An 18,751-nucleotide genomic window follows, 5' to 3' on the forward strand; every position below is an offset into this window, starting at 1 on the left:
TCTGTTTTTTAAAATTTTATTTGTTGGTTGTTTACTATTTTTGAGTTTTGGAGTTTCTAATATATTCTGTATACAAGTTTTTTGTCATTTACTCTTTTAGAAATCTTTGTTTACTCTGAGGCCACGAAGGTATACTTGCCAACCTGTATTTTCTAGAAACTTTATCTTGCTAATTTTTATGTTTAGGTCTGTAATTTGTCTCAAATTAATTTATATGCATGATATGAGGATAAACAGTGTTCAGATTCATTGTTTTCCATGTTTGCCCAGTTGATCCAGCACCATGTGCTGGACTTTCCTTTCCCTCTGGATTGTCTTGGAACCTTTGTCAAAAATCAACAGACTGTATGTGTTAGTCTATTTCTAGATTCTGTTCGGTTCCTCTGATCTATATGTCTATTTGTATGCCAGCACCACGCCCTCTTAAATGCTATAGCTTTACAGTAAAACTTGAAGTCAAATAGTATAAATCCTCCAATTTTGTTCTTGTTCAAAGTTGTCTTGGCTATGCTATGCCCTTTACATTTTCATGTACATTCGATTCCCATTATCTGCAGTGATGACCTTCTATAATGTTGCCACAAACACTGAAGCAGTGAATACTGATCCACTGTTCCAAAGGGAAATATAAGTTTGGGTTGCTGTGGGCATCTGGTCACAATATTTTCATCAACCGATCACTACAGAACTTTGTCTTAACGTGTGTTTCCATTTAAAGACATCTTATTTAATAGACAGTGTTGCTTGTTAACATGAAACTCATAGCCAACAGTACTATAATTCCTGACTGAAAGCTGTTTATCTAACAGATGTATTTTCACCACGAGGCACATCACAACTTTCCTGCCCTTAGAACACCAGACAATACTTTAGCACTTGTGAGGCATTTTAAACAGCAAAATCACCGATGAAAAGCACAAAAACATGAAAACATGGCACCAAATGGTCTACAAAAAGGACATTTGCTTACAGCATGAGAGCAAAACAAGAAGGCAGAGTACTGTCTTGTTCAACCTCAACTGAGATTATGAACGTCCATTGAGTGACTCAAAATTTTCACTGTTCTGTGCTCACCTGTCCATCAATGACTGCATGACAAGTGTTGATTTTAGGGTTACAAAGGTTAGTAATTAGGTAGAGTCACAAATACGGACCCCGTGAATAATGAAGATCAACTGCAAATTTTAGCATCACTAGAATTTTTATTGGGGTTGAGGTGTAGCTATAGGCCAATTTGGGAAAACAAAAATCTTAAGACATAGTTTTTACAATAGAATTATGTATTTTAATGAGAAGATCTTATTTCTACTTTGTGCTTACCCATTAAAAACCTATCACTAAGAGATTTTTTTTCTTTTTTTGCTAAAATTTCAGCAACTACTTAAATATTATATGTTACACAATCTAATTTAAGCTGTGCTTTTGAATCTTGTGTGCAAAAGGTGGTGGGGAGCCTAATAGCACCAGAGTTCACCCCGAGAGCAGGGGATAGGGTTGGAAAGTCCAACTTCAACTGGCAATGTCCAGGTGCTGAAGAAGCAGGAGGAGGGGAACTGCTAGGGATTCATGTGGGCTACAGAGGCACTGTAAGTGAACTCATGATTGCATGTGAAGGGCCTATTTTCTCTTCTCAACCTGCAAATGGCTAAGCAGTAAAGATGGGAACGAGTGCTCCAGCTCCATTTATTCTAGATGGGACCATGGTGCAGCATTGTCTTTAATCCATCATTTGAGATTTGTTCTCTCCTGCACTCCACTCTGAGTACATCTCATATTTTCATGATCCCAAGTGTCCCATTGCTAAATGGCCTGCATGCAAGGCCCAGTCCTGAGACTAGCCCCATCAACTTTAATTTTTCGTGTCTTATCCCTGAAATTAAGAGATTATCAGAAAATTAGGCTGCAGTTTGGACAAAATAAACCCTTTACATGGAGCATATTAGAGGCTGGGTAGATGGGGACACCGTCCCTGTGATGAGGATGACCTTGCCACACCCACATGGGGCATTCACCTCATCAATTAAGCCAAACTAAATCCAATGTGGCATTTGCCAAGAAGACCCATATGCAAATAATTAGAGTTCAAAACACCAGAGCAACTGAGCCAGAATACGTTTAACCTATTTGATGAAAAATAAGATTTTTTTTTAAAGAAGAAAATCAGAAAACATACAGATTTCCCATAGTTTGGATTTCACGCTGTGGAAAAAGCATGAAGAAAATGTCTTTTCTTATTTCTGAATTACAGTTAATCATTCAGAGCATCAGTTTATTAATGTGGAAGATTAAATAAAGATGCATATAGAAAAACCTTCCTTAAATTATAATTCATTCATTAAAAGGCAGTTAGTTTGATGGAAGCGACTTTTCCTGAACTGGAACCTGTGTTTTGCTGTCACCAGTACTGAAAAGAAATACTTACTCTCTGCAGCATCATTATTAAATTATTCTTTTCTTTCACAAAATGATCTTGTTCTCTTTGAGCCTGCTGGACAATGTGATTAGCTTGCTTTTTCAATGCAGAAATTTTTTCCTGGAGGAAAAAAAACCAACCATAGAAAGATGTACATTAGACACTTAAGGGTTTATTGTCTGTCCTGGAAAAGGGAGAAGGGTTTATAACTAGAAGTGCAGTGACCATATTTCATTCATGTTAGGTGTGGTTAGTCGCTCAGTCACGTCTGACTCTTTGCGACCCCATGGACTGCAGTCCGCCAGGCTCCTCTGTCCATGGGGATTCTCCACTCAAGAATACTGGAGTGGGTTGCCATGCCTTCCTCCAGGGGATCTTCCCAACTCAGGGATCAAACCCAGGTGTCCCACAGTACAGGTGGATTCTTTCCATCTGAGCCACCAGGGAAGCCCAAGAATACTGGAGTGGATAGACTATCCCTTCTCCAGGGGAACTTCCTGATCTAGGAATCAAAATGGGGTCTCCTGCACTGTAGGCAGATTCTTTACCAGCAGAGTACCAGGGAAGCCCACCCAATGTTAGGTACGCAGTTATTATTATCCAGACTGTGAAGCAGTTTCTTTGAACTCACAAGCTCAAGGCTTTTCTTTACCTAAGACCAAGTGATTTGGAGTATATTTCAAGTATCCATAAGTCAATGGGAAATCTTGTTTTAGAACATAAATGAATTTCTGACTTCACCTTGGGAGATGCCTCATGGGAAGAAAAACAACGGAATTTCTTGTTTAAACTGAAAGTGTCACCTTCTCCATTGTCCTTTCCCTTAATTTTATCGGTTTAGTACAGAGCACTGGGGTGAGGATTATAAATTTTGGAACAAGAGATGAATTCTGGACTCGACATCTGGGTGCTCAGGGTTGGGTGGAGGCAGTCACTAGCATAGCATTCCCCAAGGCTGCTTCTAATAGTAATAAGCTATCAGCCAGCTTTGAAAACTATTGGGTCTGGAAACAGAAATACCAAAAGAGTTTTCAACAAATTATTTTAAATCAAGTTACTATGATTGCAAAAGCAAATAATTTAAAATAAATATCTAGATTTCTGATTTTCTCTACCTTGGTGTTCACATAAAAGAATCAGACATTCATAAATACATCTACAGCATCAGGTAACACTAACTATACCAAGTCTCACTTTATCTAGTTCGGAGCATCAGCTGGCATGCACGTGGCAGGCTCCATGATCTGCCAAATGTAATAAAACACACAAAGATATTCAGATATAACAGATATACAGACAGATGGACACATGCTATAGCTATATTAACAATCACTATTGTCTCATGGCAAGGGGTATATATATTTTGACTTTTTACACTGAACAACACCTGGTAAAAGTACCTTTCTAGTAACAATGTTCCGTTGATACTCAGCGACTTCACGCAGGAGTTGCTGGGTCAGGTTCTCCTTTTCCTCATCTAGACGGCTTTCACGCTCAAGCTGCTGGAATTCCAGGTCTTCAAAGTGTTTGCTCTCAACATCCAGTAAGTCGGCATCCTTTGGAGAAAATGGAATGAAAACAAGACACACGAGAATGGCTGCAGCCTTCTTAACGTGAATAAAAAATAAATAAAAGCAGAAAGTCCAAAATATCTTTGCAGTTACAACACTGACCAGGATTAGAACATGATAATCATCTCTTTGGAGTTAAACTCCAGAGTGGTGACTAGGATGAAACTGAAAGGGACTGCGGTAGGGGTGAGGAGGGGGACATGTATTTCACCATTGGTTTTAGACTGTTCTTTGGTTGTAGGAATTCTTGCTTTAACTCTACCAGGTGGCTTTAAAATGGATCATGAAACATAAAAAGAATGCCATAAATAACCTAAACATTATCTGCAGACCAAAGGTGTAACATAATCTCTTGAGAAACTTATTTTTCACAAATTTCCAGATGAAATCAGACTTTAGCATAAAGACTAAATTCAATATTTCAAAGTTGCTTACTATAAAAAATAAAAGATTCAGGGGATAGGGTGGGAGGTGGGAGGGAGGGGATTTATGTATACCTATGGCTGATTCATGTTGATGTATTGCAAAAAAACAACACAATATTATAAAGCAATTATCCTTCAGCTAATAATAAATATATTTTAAAAAATAAACCTTAAAAAAAAGATTTAAAAGTTGGCATACGTAACAGATCAGAGGTACATATATGTACTCAAATGGCATATAACACAAGGCACTTGGGATGTGAGGAAGAAATATTAGACCTTCTTTATATTTATTTTTAGTTTTTCCTTTTCCTTTACAATTTCTCAATAAATGTTCTCTAATGTACATTCAGGTAAAGTAACATATGTAAGATTCTTTAAAATGAATATATATACTTTGAGCATGCATACAATACATATAATACACATATTTATAACATTATATGACCTATATGTATGTACATATAGGAATGCATGCTCAAGTAATTTTAGTGAAGGGAGAAGTCATCAAAAACATTTGAAGACTGGAGTTCTTATATGGGTTTCTGTCAATCCCTTAAAATTGTTTATAAACCTTTTTACTAGAAACAGTAGGAACCACAGTGTTCATAAAGCACAAAGACTGACTCAAAAGGTTAAGCAGTGCTAGTCTAGGAATAAACTTCAGGACATTTAAGAACAAACAGAAATTGTAAAAATCAGTCTAGAAGAGGCATTCTCTAACCTATGAGATGTCTGAAGACAGGGGTGAAACTGGACCTGAGCAGAGGCTGGTGCATGTGGTATGAATTGTTCTCCCATTTACTCAGAGAAAACAAAAAGCCCCCTGATTTGGGGAGCCTTTGACAGAACCATAAAATGTGGTATGTATAGAAGATTCTTTTTAAATATATAATTTATAAATAATTAATGACCCCCCCCAAAAAAAAAAAACAGGCAGCTGGGCTATGTGACTCAGAGCTCTAAGTGCCAGGGCATTTTTTTCAAACAACACATTAAAAAGAGTTGGATTTTGTGTTGTTCTTTCTCAACCTTTTATCAAGCATAGTAGAAAACCTTTTGTATATGCGCATGCACGCACACACACACACATATAGTATGTACGTATAATACGATACATATATTTTAGAAAACATGAATTTTTGCCTAACTAAAAAATTTATGACATTTTGGTTCCACTTGTTTGACTTGGTAAGAATAGAATACTAGATTTCTAATTTATATTTTTCAAAACTTTGATATAGTTTCATGTATTTTGGCATCTAGTATCACTGCTATGTCTAGAAAGTTTATTATCTTAGTGATTTAAAAAAACTGAATGAGGATTGAATCTTTTAATTCAATTCTGAGAATATAAAGAAATACTATCTTGGTTTAAAAAAAACAGGAAAATAAATGTGACACAGTATTATTAACTAAAGTACAGGTTCTGTTCAAATTTCAAAAAAAAAAAAGAGTTGGATAAATCTGTGATAAATTAGGTCTATTATCAGTATTTAAACACACTACCCCCCCTCTGATTTTCATGTAAGTGATAAATTAAATATTTTAATTAAATGAAATATTTTCCTATCTTCTGGAATTAATTTTATTCTGGGGATGATTCACAAAAGGACTATTAGCTACCATGAAATTACAATCAGCACGATAGCAACAAGATTATTATGCCAACACAGACAGTGGATTCTTAAAGCCTAAGAACAGAAAAAACAAGGTGAAAAACTCATTCAGCATTTCTCAAAACTTCTTTACATTTTAATTGGCCAAATGTAAAGCAGTTTTGGTTTCAAGTAACTGGGTGATATTTCAAATTTATCAGAGATTTCATGCTTATAACTTCTACAAGAATTAATGAATTTGGACTAAATCTAGTTGTTACTAAAGGAATTAAGATGTAACTCTAATGTTATGTCTTAAAACAAAATATCTGCAGTCTTAAAACATCAGTGATATATTTATTCACAGAAGCTTCCATATTCAAGTTTTTAAAGACTTTCAATTAAACTTGGCCTGTGGCTAAAGGTTATTGAGACAAAAATTTTAATAAGGTTTCTTTTTTTTTTCGTTTATAAAGAATGTTCACTCAAAGTGGGCATATGGCTCACAATATATACACTACGCTAGTAAATTGCTTGCCCCACATCTGGTTAATATGCAACATGTGTTATTTTAACCACATGAAGGTCACAAAGTCACTAATTTATTTTTAGTAAATATTTAAACCACTGTATGAAAATAATAGCACACTAGGCAGGAAGGTTTAAAATTAAACCTAAGCTCAGCACTCAGATTCCTCTGGTGTAATCATCTGATCAAGTTATCTAAAGCATTGAAATGTGTGTATATAAACTTACACCGTGAAAGAAAAACAACTTGGGAGGGTAAAAAAAAAACTGTTACAAGATTTTAGGTAAGAATAAGTATTCAAGAGATGGAATTTAGGGGCAGGAGTAGTTTAATTGAGCACAGAATAATATATACAGGAAACTCAAAGTCAAGTGTGTGCCTAGTTGAATGAAAATTTTAACTAAACTTCTCCACTAAAAGAATATGACAAGTCCTTACTGGCTGCAAGTTCAAAGGCCAGGTGTGAAAGGAAATAAAACAGATGTGTTAAAGAAAATTCAGTGAAAGTCATTTTTTCTTCCCAATAACATTTTTGAGAATGTGTAGCTAGTGGTAAAGAACCCGCCTACTAATACAGGAGACTTAAGAGACGTGGTTTCGATCCCTGGGTCAGGAAGATCCCCTGGAGAAGGATATGGCAACCCACTCCAGGATTCTTGCCCGGAGAATCCCATGGACAGAGAAGCCTGGCACGCTACAGTCCATAGGGTCGCAAAGAGTCAGACACAACTGAAGTGACTTAGCACGCAGCATGCATGGCAGAAGTTTACCTGCACAACTTTGTTTTCTTTGCTTTCTTTCAGTAGAGGAACTGAAAGAAGAGACTAGATATGGTATGGCCAGGAGATACTACAAGAATAGTTTTATGACTGCTCAAGGCCAACTCTGAAAGCAAGTTTATAAACTTTTTAAGAGTGTGTTACTATTTCTCTGTCTTTATGCGCTATATTCAAAAACTCTTTTGCATACTTTTTTGAACTGGAAAAAAGACAATGAAAATTGTCTAGTACAAACTTCTCATTTTATACATGAGGATACTGAGGCCCATAGAGGTTGAATGACTTATCCAAGAGTAAAGGATAAACTAACTGTGGACCTAGTGAGGAAAACAGAAAAGGTCTCCTAATTGTAGATATCACTGTATAGAATTTTTTTAAAATCAAGAGACCAAACTCAACCATTCAGCTGAACAAACATCAAAACACAAGAAAACTATCCTAGCCAGGCCTCTGCTGGCAAAGGAAAGGCTCATTTATCTTCAGCTTTTTTTCTCATATCACTTCTATGATTTGACTGGTAAGCCCAATTATCAACTACATTAAATCACAGGCCATGAAATCAACATTGGATGAAAACTGTATTCTGCCTCTAAAGCAATGACTTAGGAGTTAAGAAGCCCAGTCATAAATCCATAGTGTTTATGCACAAAATCATTTTACAGTTTTGGCTCACATATTTGAGATTGCATATAGGCTAAGAAAATTATTTTCTTCCTATTCATTCATTTTCTCGTGTCTGATTTGTCACCTAATGAAGTTAGTTGTAATAAAATCAACATTACTGAATTTAGCTTAAATGCCTTGGGGAAAGCTCTGTAATGAAGTGCTATTCTGGAGTGTTTGCAGTCTGAAGGGAAATGAGTTGTGATAACACAGGAAGCTCCAGTATGAATGGACTTCTCATGAAGTAAGTGAACTTTTTACTGATTAAGCCAAAGGACTGATGAAGAGTCATTTTGATCATTGTCCATCTCTGGAAAACAGAATTAGTATTTCTCTTAGTATCAGGTGAACAGAAGCTAGCACAAGCCAGTTTCTCTCCTAAGGAAAGGGGTTTTATGATAAAAATTTTGCAGTCTGCTTGGAAAGGAAGAGGAAGGAGTCTTTGCCTTCGATTAGTGGAATAGGCTGTCTGCATCATTTCCTTTCATCTTTTGTAGTCAAAATCCTTGGAACATACAGAAATTTATGAGTTATCTTATAGTATCTAGATTAAGCAAACTAATTATATTATGCTTGACTCCAAGTTATTAATAGAATTTGCCAATTTTTATTTGGATATTTATAAAGAATACAAGCAATAACTAGATAACTAAAGGAAGGGAAGAACAAAATGTATAACCATGTTTCTGACTCTAAATAAAGCATTATGGTGACTGTGTAAAATCTTTAGCAATAACAAAAACTGAAAAATAGTGAACAAATACAAAAAAATCAGTTTCCCAATCTCTTTTGTGAATTGGCATAAACACATTAAAAAAAAACTACAAACTAAAATAACTTTACAAATACTTTTCTTTTTCCAATCATTTTTATCATAAGACTTTCAGTGAATTGGGACACTGAGGAACAGGAAGTTTTATCTTTTTACAGCAAATTAAGCTGTATACAATAAAATCAATGAAGGGGAAGAAACAGTTTTGAAATTTTTTTTAATCCAACATTGTACAAATTACAAATATTAGAATTGTTAAGCTGTAGTTAACTTGTCTGTACTGGTTTCTTTCTATACTGAAAGATTCTTTCAATCTGTGCAATACCTTGAAAAGCTTCAACTATAAATTTTCATAACCTAGTGATACTCAGGGGTATCAAACGTTTTTGTATTCAAGGTCATCTTAAATATTTTCAAGGGTATACTATCTTAACTGATTTTTACCAAGTTGCCCATTTCCAAGAAGGCACAAACATAGTAATATGAGTAAAACTAGTTTTTCCTACACCTGTGGAATCATAAAATGTTACTTATTTAGGACAAATTACTATTATACTCCTTTAGAGATCCAGAACTATTAATGACTGACTCCCCATAGTCACAGCCTATCTGGGCTGCTGTTTAGAGCAAACAACCCAGCTGTCAAGAGGCTATGAAATATGAAGTGGTCTTCCTAGTGTTTGCAAAACTATCCACCTAGGAAGACAGGTAGCAAGGTCTTTTCAACACTGCCAGTATTAAAGATCGAAGAACAGCCTGATAAAATTCAACTAGAAAATCTATGCTGCATAAAATTTTAAAAAATTATGAAGCCTGAATATTGAATGCCCTGCATCTTGGGTCTTGTTTGATTATGTGATCATGCTAATGAGTTCAATGACACTAAGAATAAGAAAAGAAAAGAAAAACAGAATGATGAGAGGTGGTGGGGAGCAAACCAGAGAATAGAAAAATCTGTGCACAGGAGTATAAAATTAAGCTGTCGGGGGGAAAAAAATACAAGGGAAATTAGTACTCAAGATGCAGTAGAGAATGGAATGCAGGAAACAATGTCAGCTGATTTAAATGCTACAGTCTTGCTGGTTACATATCAGTGACAGCTCTCTTTTGTTTCAAAGAAGGACTAGAAATGTTTTTGCATTGTTAATGAGGTGAAGGATTCCAAGAAGGAATTTTATAACCGATTAGCAAGGAATAATATGTACTGTCAGCATGCATATTTCTATTTAAAACATTCTCTAATGAACAGAGTTTATGCAAATTTATGCTATGTGAAGGAGGGAGTCAAAGGTAAGTGGAACTTCATTGAAAAAAACAAAAAAACAACTAGCACATTCCTGTTTGCTACTGACCCTCTTCAGTTGTTGTTGTAACTGTTCCCTCATGGACTCAGGACAATTGTCCAGCTGGGTCTTCTGCTCGGAGTAAAGCTCCTGAAGCCTCTCTAGTTTTTCCCTTTCAGCATCAAGCTTTACCTTCTCCTGAAGTTCAGAAATCAGAAAATAGAAGTTACCTTCACACCCCAAGCAGGCGTTAGTGAACATTTCCCATGGATAACACAAATAAACAAACTCACAAACTCCAGACATCCTAGGAATGTAGAAACATATCTTGTTAGTGACTAAGATAAGGGGGTCTAAGTGGAAGTAAAGACAAGGGGCCCCATTTCTGCATTCTCCAAACCCAGCCCACTCCATTGGGTGCTGGCACTGATCCCCGTCTTTCCTTCCTCCCTTCCTTCCTGCCACCATGTTACAAAAGCAGAGGAAGCAACGGTCATGTTGGTCAATGGTGAACAAAGAACAAAAGAAATGCCAACCAAATTCCTAAGATAGCCCTGCAGAGAGTCATTTGCCAGGGAACCAAACAAAGGATGGCTAGGATTTACCTTGAGCACAGTCAGAGTCCAATTTGCTGAAGGCATGTGTTAAGCAAACTTTGGAAACTATTTAAATTTTGTTCTCAGCTTAGAGGCATGTTAGGTGCATAAGTTGATACTCCAGTCATCTGGAAGTTTCAGCTCTTTGGCAAACCTCAGAGCTTAAGCAACTAGAAAATCTGCTGTCAAGGAGATCATCTAGTTCAGACACTGAGAGAGATAGTAAAAATGCAAGGTTGACAAAGCAGCAAAAGGAAGACTTGTTAGACAGTTTAGATACACTAAAGGTGTGACATTTATTGTGGAGATAAGGACTTCTCTATAAAGACTGACATAAAAAATAACTGAAACGAGGACTATGGGAAAAAGTAAAGGAGTCAGAGAACAGACAAGAAAAGAGAAGATAGCACTACCTCCCTCCCAGTCACACACTCCAAAGTGACCCTGGATGTTTTCCAGGGTGTAATAGGCAAATACTGTAATACACTATTACACAGTCTTATAAGGCTGCCTCTTAAACTGAGAAACAAAAGTGTCAGTTTTCCCATCTTACGTTCCTTTTATGATGCTCTGGACCCTTGAAGTAACTTTCAGATCTAATTCTCCCCTTGTATAATCTCAGCCTAAACTAAAGCGCTTCAGTGGAATGGTACACCACCAAGAGTTGAGGTGTGTGTGTTCTGTCGTATCAGACTCTGCCACCCCAAGGACTGTAGCCCGCTAGGCTCCTCTGTTCACGGGATATTCCAGGCAAGAATACTAGGGTGAGTTTCCGTTTCCTTTTCCAGGGGATCTTCCCAACCTGGGGATCAAACCTGCATCTCCTGCATTCGCAGGCGGATTCTTTACCACTGAGCCACCTGGGAGCCCTCCTTTAGGTTACTCACTTTCCGTGGTGCTACCAGAAAAGCTGCATTCTGTTTTACATCTCCCTGCTTCTGTCACTGTTCCCTGCCCCTTTGATAAGCAAAATACCACCACTTGACTTTCTTATGTTCACTATTGATTTGGTAGAAATAAAGCTGGCTTCCAAGCATATTACAGAAAAAAATTTTTTTGAAAGATGAAGATTTGAAGTAGCCCTATAAATTTATACCGCTTTCATTTCTTCATCCAAATGGTCGGGATTTCCTATGTAAACATATGTGTAAATTCCTTATAAAAGATGTTGTATTTTAAGTCTAAAACTATATGACATCAATACCTACATCAGTGCACTTGAGTCTCCACTTTTGGCTTACATTTTTAAATTTTGAGGGTATTTTAGAAATGTATATTTTGATTTAAAAGTGCTTTTCTAGAAATGATTAAATCTAGAAGTCATAAAACTGAGACTCTTACCTCATTTATCAGCCTAAAAATGATTCTACAACTTAGACTTTAGCAGACAATCAAGAAAGTTTCCTACAAGGGAACTTCCTGGCAGCTCAGTGGTTAGGACTTGGTGCTTTCACTGCCAAGGGCCCAGGTTCAATCCCTGGTCTGGGAATTAAGATCTCACAATAAAAAAGAAAGGAAGTTTCCTGAGTCTTTAATGTGAAGCATGCTCACTATGCACAGCTGCTGTGTAGGAGTAAGAAGAAGCAATGGTGTCTTTCATAGAATAAAGGATTCTCAAGTGTTACCTCACAGAAAATTGAATATACTAGTACCAGTCAGTCTTTAGCTTCAGAATTAATCATTTTTTCCCTTAATAAAACCAACAATACAGAACACTTGTTGTCTTTTGGCTAAGAAAATGTTCTATTTCCCTTACTTGCAAATCAAAGACTGCCCTATTACATAGCAAAAGAATTTTATCCACAAAGAGTTCTGTTTCCAAGTACTGTATCATCAGAATTTGCACCCATTCCAGTTCCAAACAGAAAGGTAAACAAGAAAAGTATTTATTCCAATCAAATAGCAAATGTGCAAAGCCCTAAGATTTAAAATCATGTATGATAGAAAACACTGAAACATCTAATATGAAAAGGCCTAAAAGACAGGTCTTAATTCCAAAGAAATAACCCAACTATTCCGCTAATGCTCTCAATTTGTAAACTGTTAATAATAAGCACAAATAAACAACTAGGAAAACATACCTTGTGTCTACATAGTGCCTTCCTTCTGAGGTGCTCAAAACGTTTGGCAATTCCACACAAGGAGGCGGTTACAAGAATTACGCAAGCGGGAACCACCAAAACCGCCTGCGGCTTCTCTGTGGTTCTCAGTAGTGCTGTGGCCACTACCTCGGTCTCAGAGCGAAAGCTCAGTGGGGCTAAAGCTAGGGCAGAGGAAGTGAGGGGAAGGATGGAAGAGGCACTAGTGGCAGATGGGCCAGGCTATAAATCACAGGGGGCGCAGAGCTGATATCACTCCTACAAGAGCCAACAGTAGACCAACAGCTGAGCCAGAAAGAAATGAATATACCTCTCTTCTAATTATTGTCCAGGAAGTTTTCAAAGAAAAATTAGCTCTAGGCAAGCGGTTGATTAGAGCTGAAAGTATCACTCATGACATTCCAGGGTTTGGGGAGTCTAGCTTTTTACATGTAACACATTAACACCAGGTATCATCCTCGTTCCCCAGGTTCAAACTGGTAACGTCACCTATTTTAATTACTACAGTGCTATTTTCTCTTTTTAATTTAAATTTTTTATTTTCTATTGACTATAGCCGATTAACAATATTATGACAGTTTCCAGTGAACAGTGAAGGAACTCAGCCATAGACATACACTTATCCATTCTCCCCTAATCTCCCCTCCCATCCAGGCTGCCACATCACATTGGGAGACAGCCTATTTTTTCTTAGATTCATAAATCCATTTTCAGGAAATGAATGATTTAAACTGCATTTTTAATATTTTTAACAAATTTAAATTATTTTGTTGAAAGAATAAGATTAATCTTTCAGGAATCAGAACAGTCCAGGAAGATGCAGATGTACAGGGGGGCATTTATTTAAAAAAGACCAGTACATGACTTCCCTAGAGACACGGCTGCCTCCATTGTTTTCCAATTGCCTTGTCTTCTCTACATGGACTGGCAAAAATCCAGTTGGGTCATAAATTCATTGCCAGATTCTGCCTATTTTGCATATTGAAGACTGATGTTCCTAAAGTGTATACAGGGCCAAAGGTAAATTTTTCACCAGCAAATGAAAGTAAAAAGCACTGTATAGAGTTGGGCTTACATCTGCTTTCCCAGTGAGTTGTTCATTCACTCAGCCAATAAATATTTGTAAACGGACTAGAGAAAGAGAAAAGAAGTAAGTTGATCACTGTCCCTATGAAGTACAATCTAGGTAGTTCTGTGCTTATCAGCCCTGACCACATTAGAATACACTGGGAGAGCTTTTAAATATACTATTTTCCAGAGATGTAAGGCTAGGGATGAAACATTTAAAAAACTTCTCCAGGTTTTCTCATACGTAACCAGAATCACTGATTCAGCCAACCAGAATAATGTGAGAGCCAAAGAACTACAAAATGAACTAAAATTTGATTTCTGGGATGAAGACTTAGGACAAAATACAGAATCCATCAAAATTTGTTCTGAAGGTATTTGACCTTAGAACCTTGCCTTCATAGTATAAAAGTCCTCTCTTACAAGTAACATTCCAAATGTAAAGTTTTTACTTTTAGATTAAATGCCTCAAGTAAACCCCTCTTCCCAAAAGAACTGTAAGATTCCAACATCCAAAATGCTTTCAAAGAGGAAAGACAAATTTTAAGATCAGAAGTAAAATGACTGTCTTCTAATCATACCAATGATCAGGAGAAGGTATAAATTTACCTTAGTAATTTGAACATGTACACAGGAGTTGCCAATAATCTTGAATAAACTTAAAAATCCAAGACTTTATTTTGTCAAATCTCTGGTTAAAAGACAATAAATTTTCTCTATGTTGTAGTCTCAAAGGAAGGAACTGAAATTTAACTCGCTGGCTCTATTATAATTTCACTACCACACAGAAAATTTTTGAATGCCAATAAAAACATAATTTTACTACATCTAACTAATATTTGGTTTGAGTTTACCCTGTAAAGATGCCTACTTCATTAGTTTATAGGGTTGCCAGATAAAATAGAGGAAACCCAGTTAAATGTGAACTTAAGATGAACAACAAATGATTTTCTAAATGTATGGTGGTGGTTTAGTCGCTAAGTCATGTCCGACTCTTCTTGAGTCCCATAGACTATAGTCCGCCAGGCTCCTCTGTCCATGGGATTCTCCAGGAAAGAATACTGGAGTGGGTTGCCATTTCCTTTTCCAGGGGATCTTCCCAACCCAGGGATCGAACCCAGGTCTCCTGCATTGCAGACAGATTCTTTACCATCTGAGCTACGAGGAAAACCTGCTTTTAAATATAAGTATGTTTCAGATGGGGCTTCCTTGGTGGCTCAGCAAGTAAAGAATCCACCTGTGATGGAGGAGACTGCCTCGATCCCTGGGTTGGAAAGATCCCCTGGCAGCCCTAAATCTGGCAGCCCTATTAGCTTGATAAAGGTTTTCTGAAAAATTAAAATTCATATTTGTAATTTCCAAAGTATTCAGAACAGAATCCAGCACAAAGAGGTACTGAAGCCATGTTTCTTGAAACACTGTGTCAAGTTTGCAACTGATGCACAGATACGTTAAAATTCATAATACCTAAGCTAATAATTTAATGTATCCTTTTATTTATTTTTGTCTGTGTTGGTTCTTAGTGGCTGAGCATGGGCTTTTCTCTGGCTGTGGCAAGCAGGGGCCACTCTTCAATGCAGTGTGAGGGCTTCTCATTGTGGTGGTTCCTCCTGTTGTGGAGCAGAGGCTCTAGGGTGTGTGGGCTCAGGAGATGAGGCTCCCAGGCTCTACAGCACAGGCTCAATAGTTGTGGAGCAGGGTTTAGTTACCCTGCAGCATGTTGGGATCTTCTCAGACCAGGAACCAAACCTGTGTCTTCTGCATTGCTGGGGGGACTCTATATCGCTTAGTCATCAGGGAAGGCCCTCTAAGCCATCATTTTTAAGGATGCATGGGTGCGAGCTCAGTCACTTCAGTTGTGTTCAACTCTTTGCGAGTCTCTGAACTGTAGTCCATTGGGCTCTTCTGTCCATGCGGATTTCTCCAGGCAAGAATACTGGAGTGGGTTGCCATGCCCTTCTTCAGGGGATCTTTTCAACCCAGGGATCAAACTCAAGTCTCCTGTGTCTCCTGCATTACAGGCAGATTATTTACCACTAAACCACCAGGAAAACCCCCTCTAAGCCATCATTTTTAAGGATGGCCCATTCAAAGTCCTCTCCATACACCTTCCAGTCTCTTTCTTTCCAGTTCCTAAACCACATGGGGAGGTTTAAGAGGCATGCATTCTCAGAGGTTCAAGATCAGGCAATTGTTTTAGAGCCAAAATTACTTATCTGAAATTTGTAAGGCCAAATGTGTTCTAGGTTTCAGAATATCCTGCATTTAATTGAGGTAACACAGTTTATAAAGCATATACTATATGGCATTTTCAGTGAGGTCTGGGGCAATACCCTATAATCAAATATACTTCTATTTCTGCTACTTATGAATATTCATATCAAGTATGAATATCAGTCCAAGTCAAGTTTTGCAACCATAAGTTTTGATGCCAACCTGACTAAAAAAAATGTTTTCCCCTACAAAACTTTTCAGAATTATAGAGGAAAGATCATGGACCTATGTCCATAGATGGGTAATTGTTGAAAACCCTCTTGAGAGGCACATTCTTATATTACTTTCAGAGGATTTTTTTTTCTGTTGATTTTTGACATATTAATTGCACAATTGATGGATGTTTAGTGTAGAAAACACTGGAAAATCAGAACACTATGAATTTATGTAATCAAACAATCATCAGGAAAAAAAATCACCCTAATCTGGAACCCTAATCCCCAAATCCCACAATATATTTCCACTTCCTCTAAACAGGGAGCTAACTTTGAAATGTAAGAAAGAGGCACGGGAAGGGCTGGGTCTCTTCTGAACACTGCCTGTGACTTGGCAGCGACTCTGCACCCAACAGGCATTAACACTTTGCACGGAATTCTCGGCAGGCTCAGTCTTCTCCTGGCTCAGAAGGAAGGATGGGGAGGAAGTAACAGGTACTTTGGCAAGACGATAATGGAGAATACAATTAACCACTTAAGATACGAGGCTTATTACAGAAAAATTAGCCAACTAATTGAAGGAAATTTCACTCAGGAACACGCTGCATGGCATGGAGTGATTTAAGCTTCAGTTCCCACATTTAAGTGTGTTTAGCTACAAAAGTATGCAGACCAGGATTGCTACAAAGTCTCACAGTCTATCTGTGTGAGGACAGATCTTAAAACAGAAGGATGGTTTGAACTTTGTGATGACCCATCTGGGTGATAGGAAAGACTTCAACAAGACTATGTGAGCAAAGCCTTTCCTTAACCATTTTATTTAATTTCAGTACAACTAATTTTTGATTGTCATATGCTCAGGGGTAGGAATGAGAAGATAATCCAAAAATAGAGACACTGAAAAGCTATTTTCGCTTCTGAATTTTTTATGTTGTCAGAAATAGACAAAGACAGAAGGGAAATGGACATAAACAAATGCAGAAATACATCCAGCAGTCCAAATGAGGCTTTGCCTTTAGAGAGCGGAAGCGCTGGGGGAGGGAAGCCGTTCCAGCTCTGCCCAAACTGAGCTTCACAGTTCTGGTGGCTTCCCAGTCACCAAGCCCATCAAACTAAAATAGTTTTCCAACGCAGAGGTTAACAACAAGTCTCTCTCCTTTCTCTTGCTCTAAGAAAATACTATGGCTTTATGTTTACTGCTTCAAATAAATATCCCCTTTGAGTTGGTGTTCAACCCTGATCCTTCTTTTTGTTTGGGGTTCATCCAAGCTCATAGAGACTCTACTTGTGATGTGGCCACTCTCTGAGAATGCAACAGGCAAATGGCCTTCAGCTTAGAGCCACCTGTAAACAGGCACACTGACGGGCTTGACAATGGTACCCATAAGGGCAATGAAAGGGCAGTCCAGGGAGCTACTGCAAACATGTATTGTACATATATGCATATGTACATATATGTGTGTGTGCACACACACATGTACACATATATATGTGCACATATATATACACAATACATATATGTATGTATATATTTTCAACAAATACATAATTAAAAACTGTCTATATTTTATGTTGTCTATATTATTATGTCTGTAGTTTATATTTTGAGCTTCCCTGGTAGCTCAGAGGGTAAAGAATCTGCCTGCAATGCAGGAGACCTGGGTTTAATCCAGGAAGATCTCCTGGAGAAGGAAAAGGCTACACTCCAGTATGGCCTGGAGAATTCCATGGAGTCTATGGGGTTACAAAGAGTCAGACACAAGTGAGCATAGTATAGTACCATATAATAAATAGCGGTCACCTATGAAACACATCAATTTATACTAAGCACGGAAAACAGAATGATAGTTCCCAAATAAGCTAAAAGAAATAACATTAAAGTCTGATCTTGAGAGCCAAGGAAACAATGTCGATAATTTCACACCAGGATTTGAACTCTCATGCGATGTTAAACTTTTCTCCTATGGCTCCAGGCCCTGTCTCCAAAACATGAGAGCCAGGCTTTCAGGATGTGCTGCCGACATCTGAATTGGAGTTTGCCCAACAGGGATATCTTTCCAGGTTTTGGTTTTCTCATTCCACCGTTTATATCTGACAGCAGCAACAGGTGTATGGGAAAGGAAACGAGATCCAAAAGGGTAAAGGCCACTTCCTTCTTCTGTCTTACGCCCTGGCTCGACGAGCCGCCTGGCATGAGCACTTGGGCAGACTATCCCAGCTGTCCTGAAACTTGGCTGCACGTAGCTCTTAAGCAGGTGTTTGGCTCCACGTTTCTGTTCAGACTCAGCCAGGACTCGCCGTTAGCAGAAGATCCAAGGACAATATTCCCCAAGAATACTGGGCAGTATTTTGGCACCTCTTATGAGCTGGATAAACAGTGGATAACAGTGCCTGCCTCTATTTCACAGGCTAGAGAGGGAAATACATATCTAACAAAACCAAAGCAAATATAAATGATAAAATGTGATTTGTGAAAGGACTGATAGAACAACAGAGAGCATACCATCTGAGCTGGAAAGGGCTGGT

General features: G+C 37.7%; 1 protein-coding gene across 31 annotated transcripts in view; it reads right to left on the reverse strand.

The window, feature by feature from the left end:
• The window catches only part of PHLDB2 (pleckstrin homology like domain family B member 2), a 241,188-nt gene that overhangs the window by 35,836 nt on the left and 186,601 nt on the right, over positions 1-18,751 (reverse strand). For 18 of the 31 annotated variants that reach the window (XR_015165931.1, XR_015165849.1, XM_086406982.1 and 15 more), the window contains 3 exons: positions 10,103-10,231; positions 3,814-3,969; positions 2,423-2,533 (listed from right to left, as the gene is read on the reverse strand). Coding sequence is in view for 28 of the 31 variants with exons in the window: in XM_086406982.1 (XP_086263108.1) it covers positions 2,423-2,533; positions 3,814-3,969; positions 10,103-10,231 (396 nt within the window). In the remaining 3 variants the exon portion in view is untranslated. The remainder of the gene's footprint in view (positions 1-2,422; positions 2,534-3,813; positions 3,970-10,102; positions 10,232-18,751) is intronic. The other 13 variants (XR_015165935.1, XM_086407144.1, XM_086407091.1 and 10 more) reach the window with 1 other exon arrangement.

This window comes from Bos grunniens, chromosome 1 (assembly GCF_055505025.1).
Source record: "Bos grunniens cultivar Pamir isolate PY7600 chromosome 1, Bosgru_T2T1.0, whole genome shotgun sequence".
Classification (NCBI taxonomy): Eukaryota; Metazoa; Chordata; class Mammalia; order Artiodactyla; family Bovidae; genus Bos; species Bos grunniens.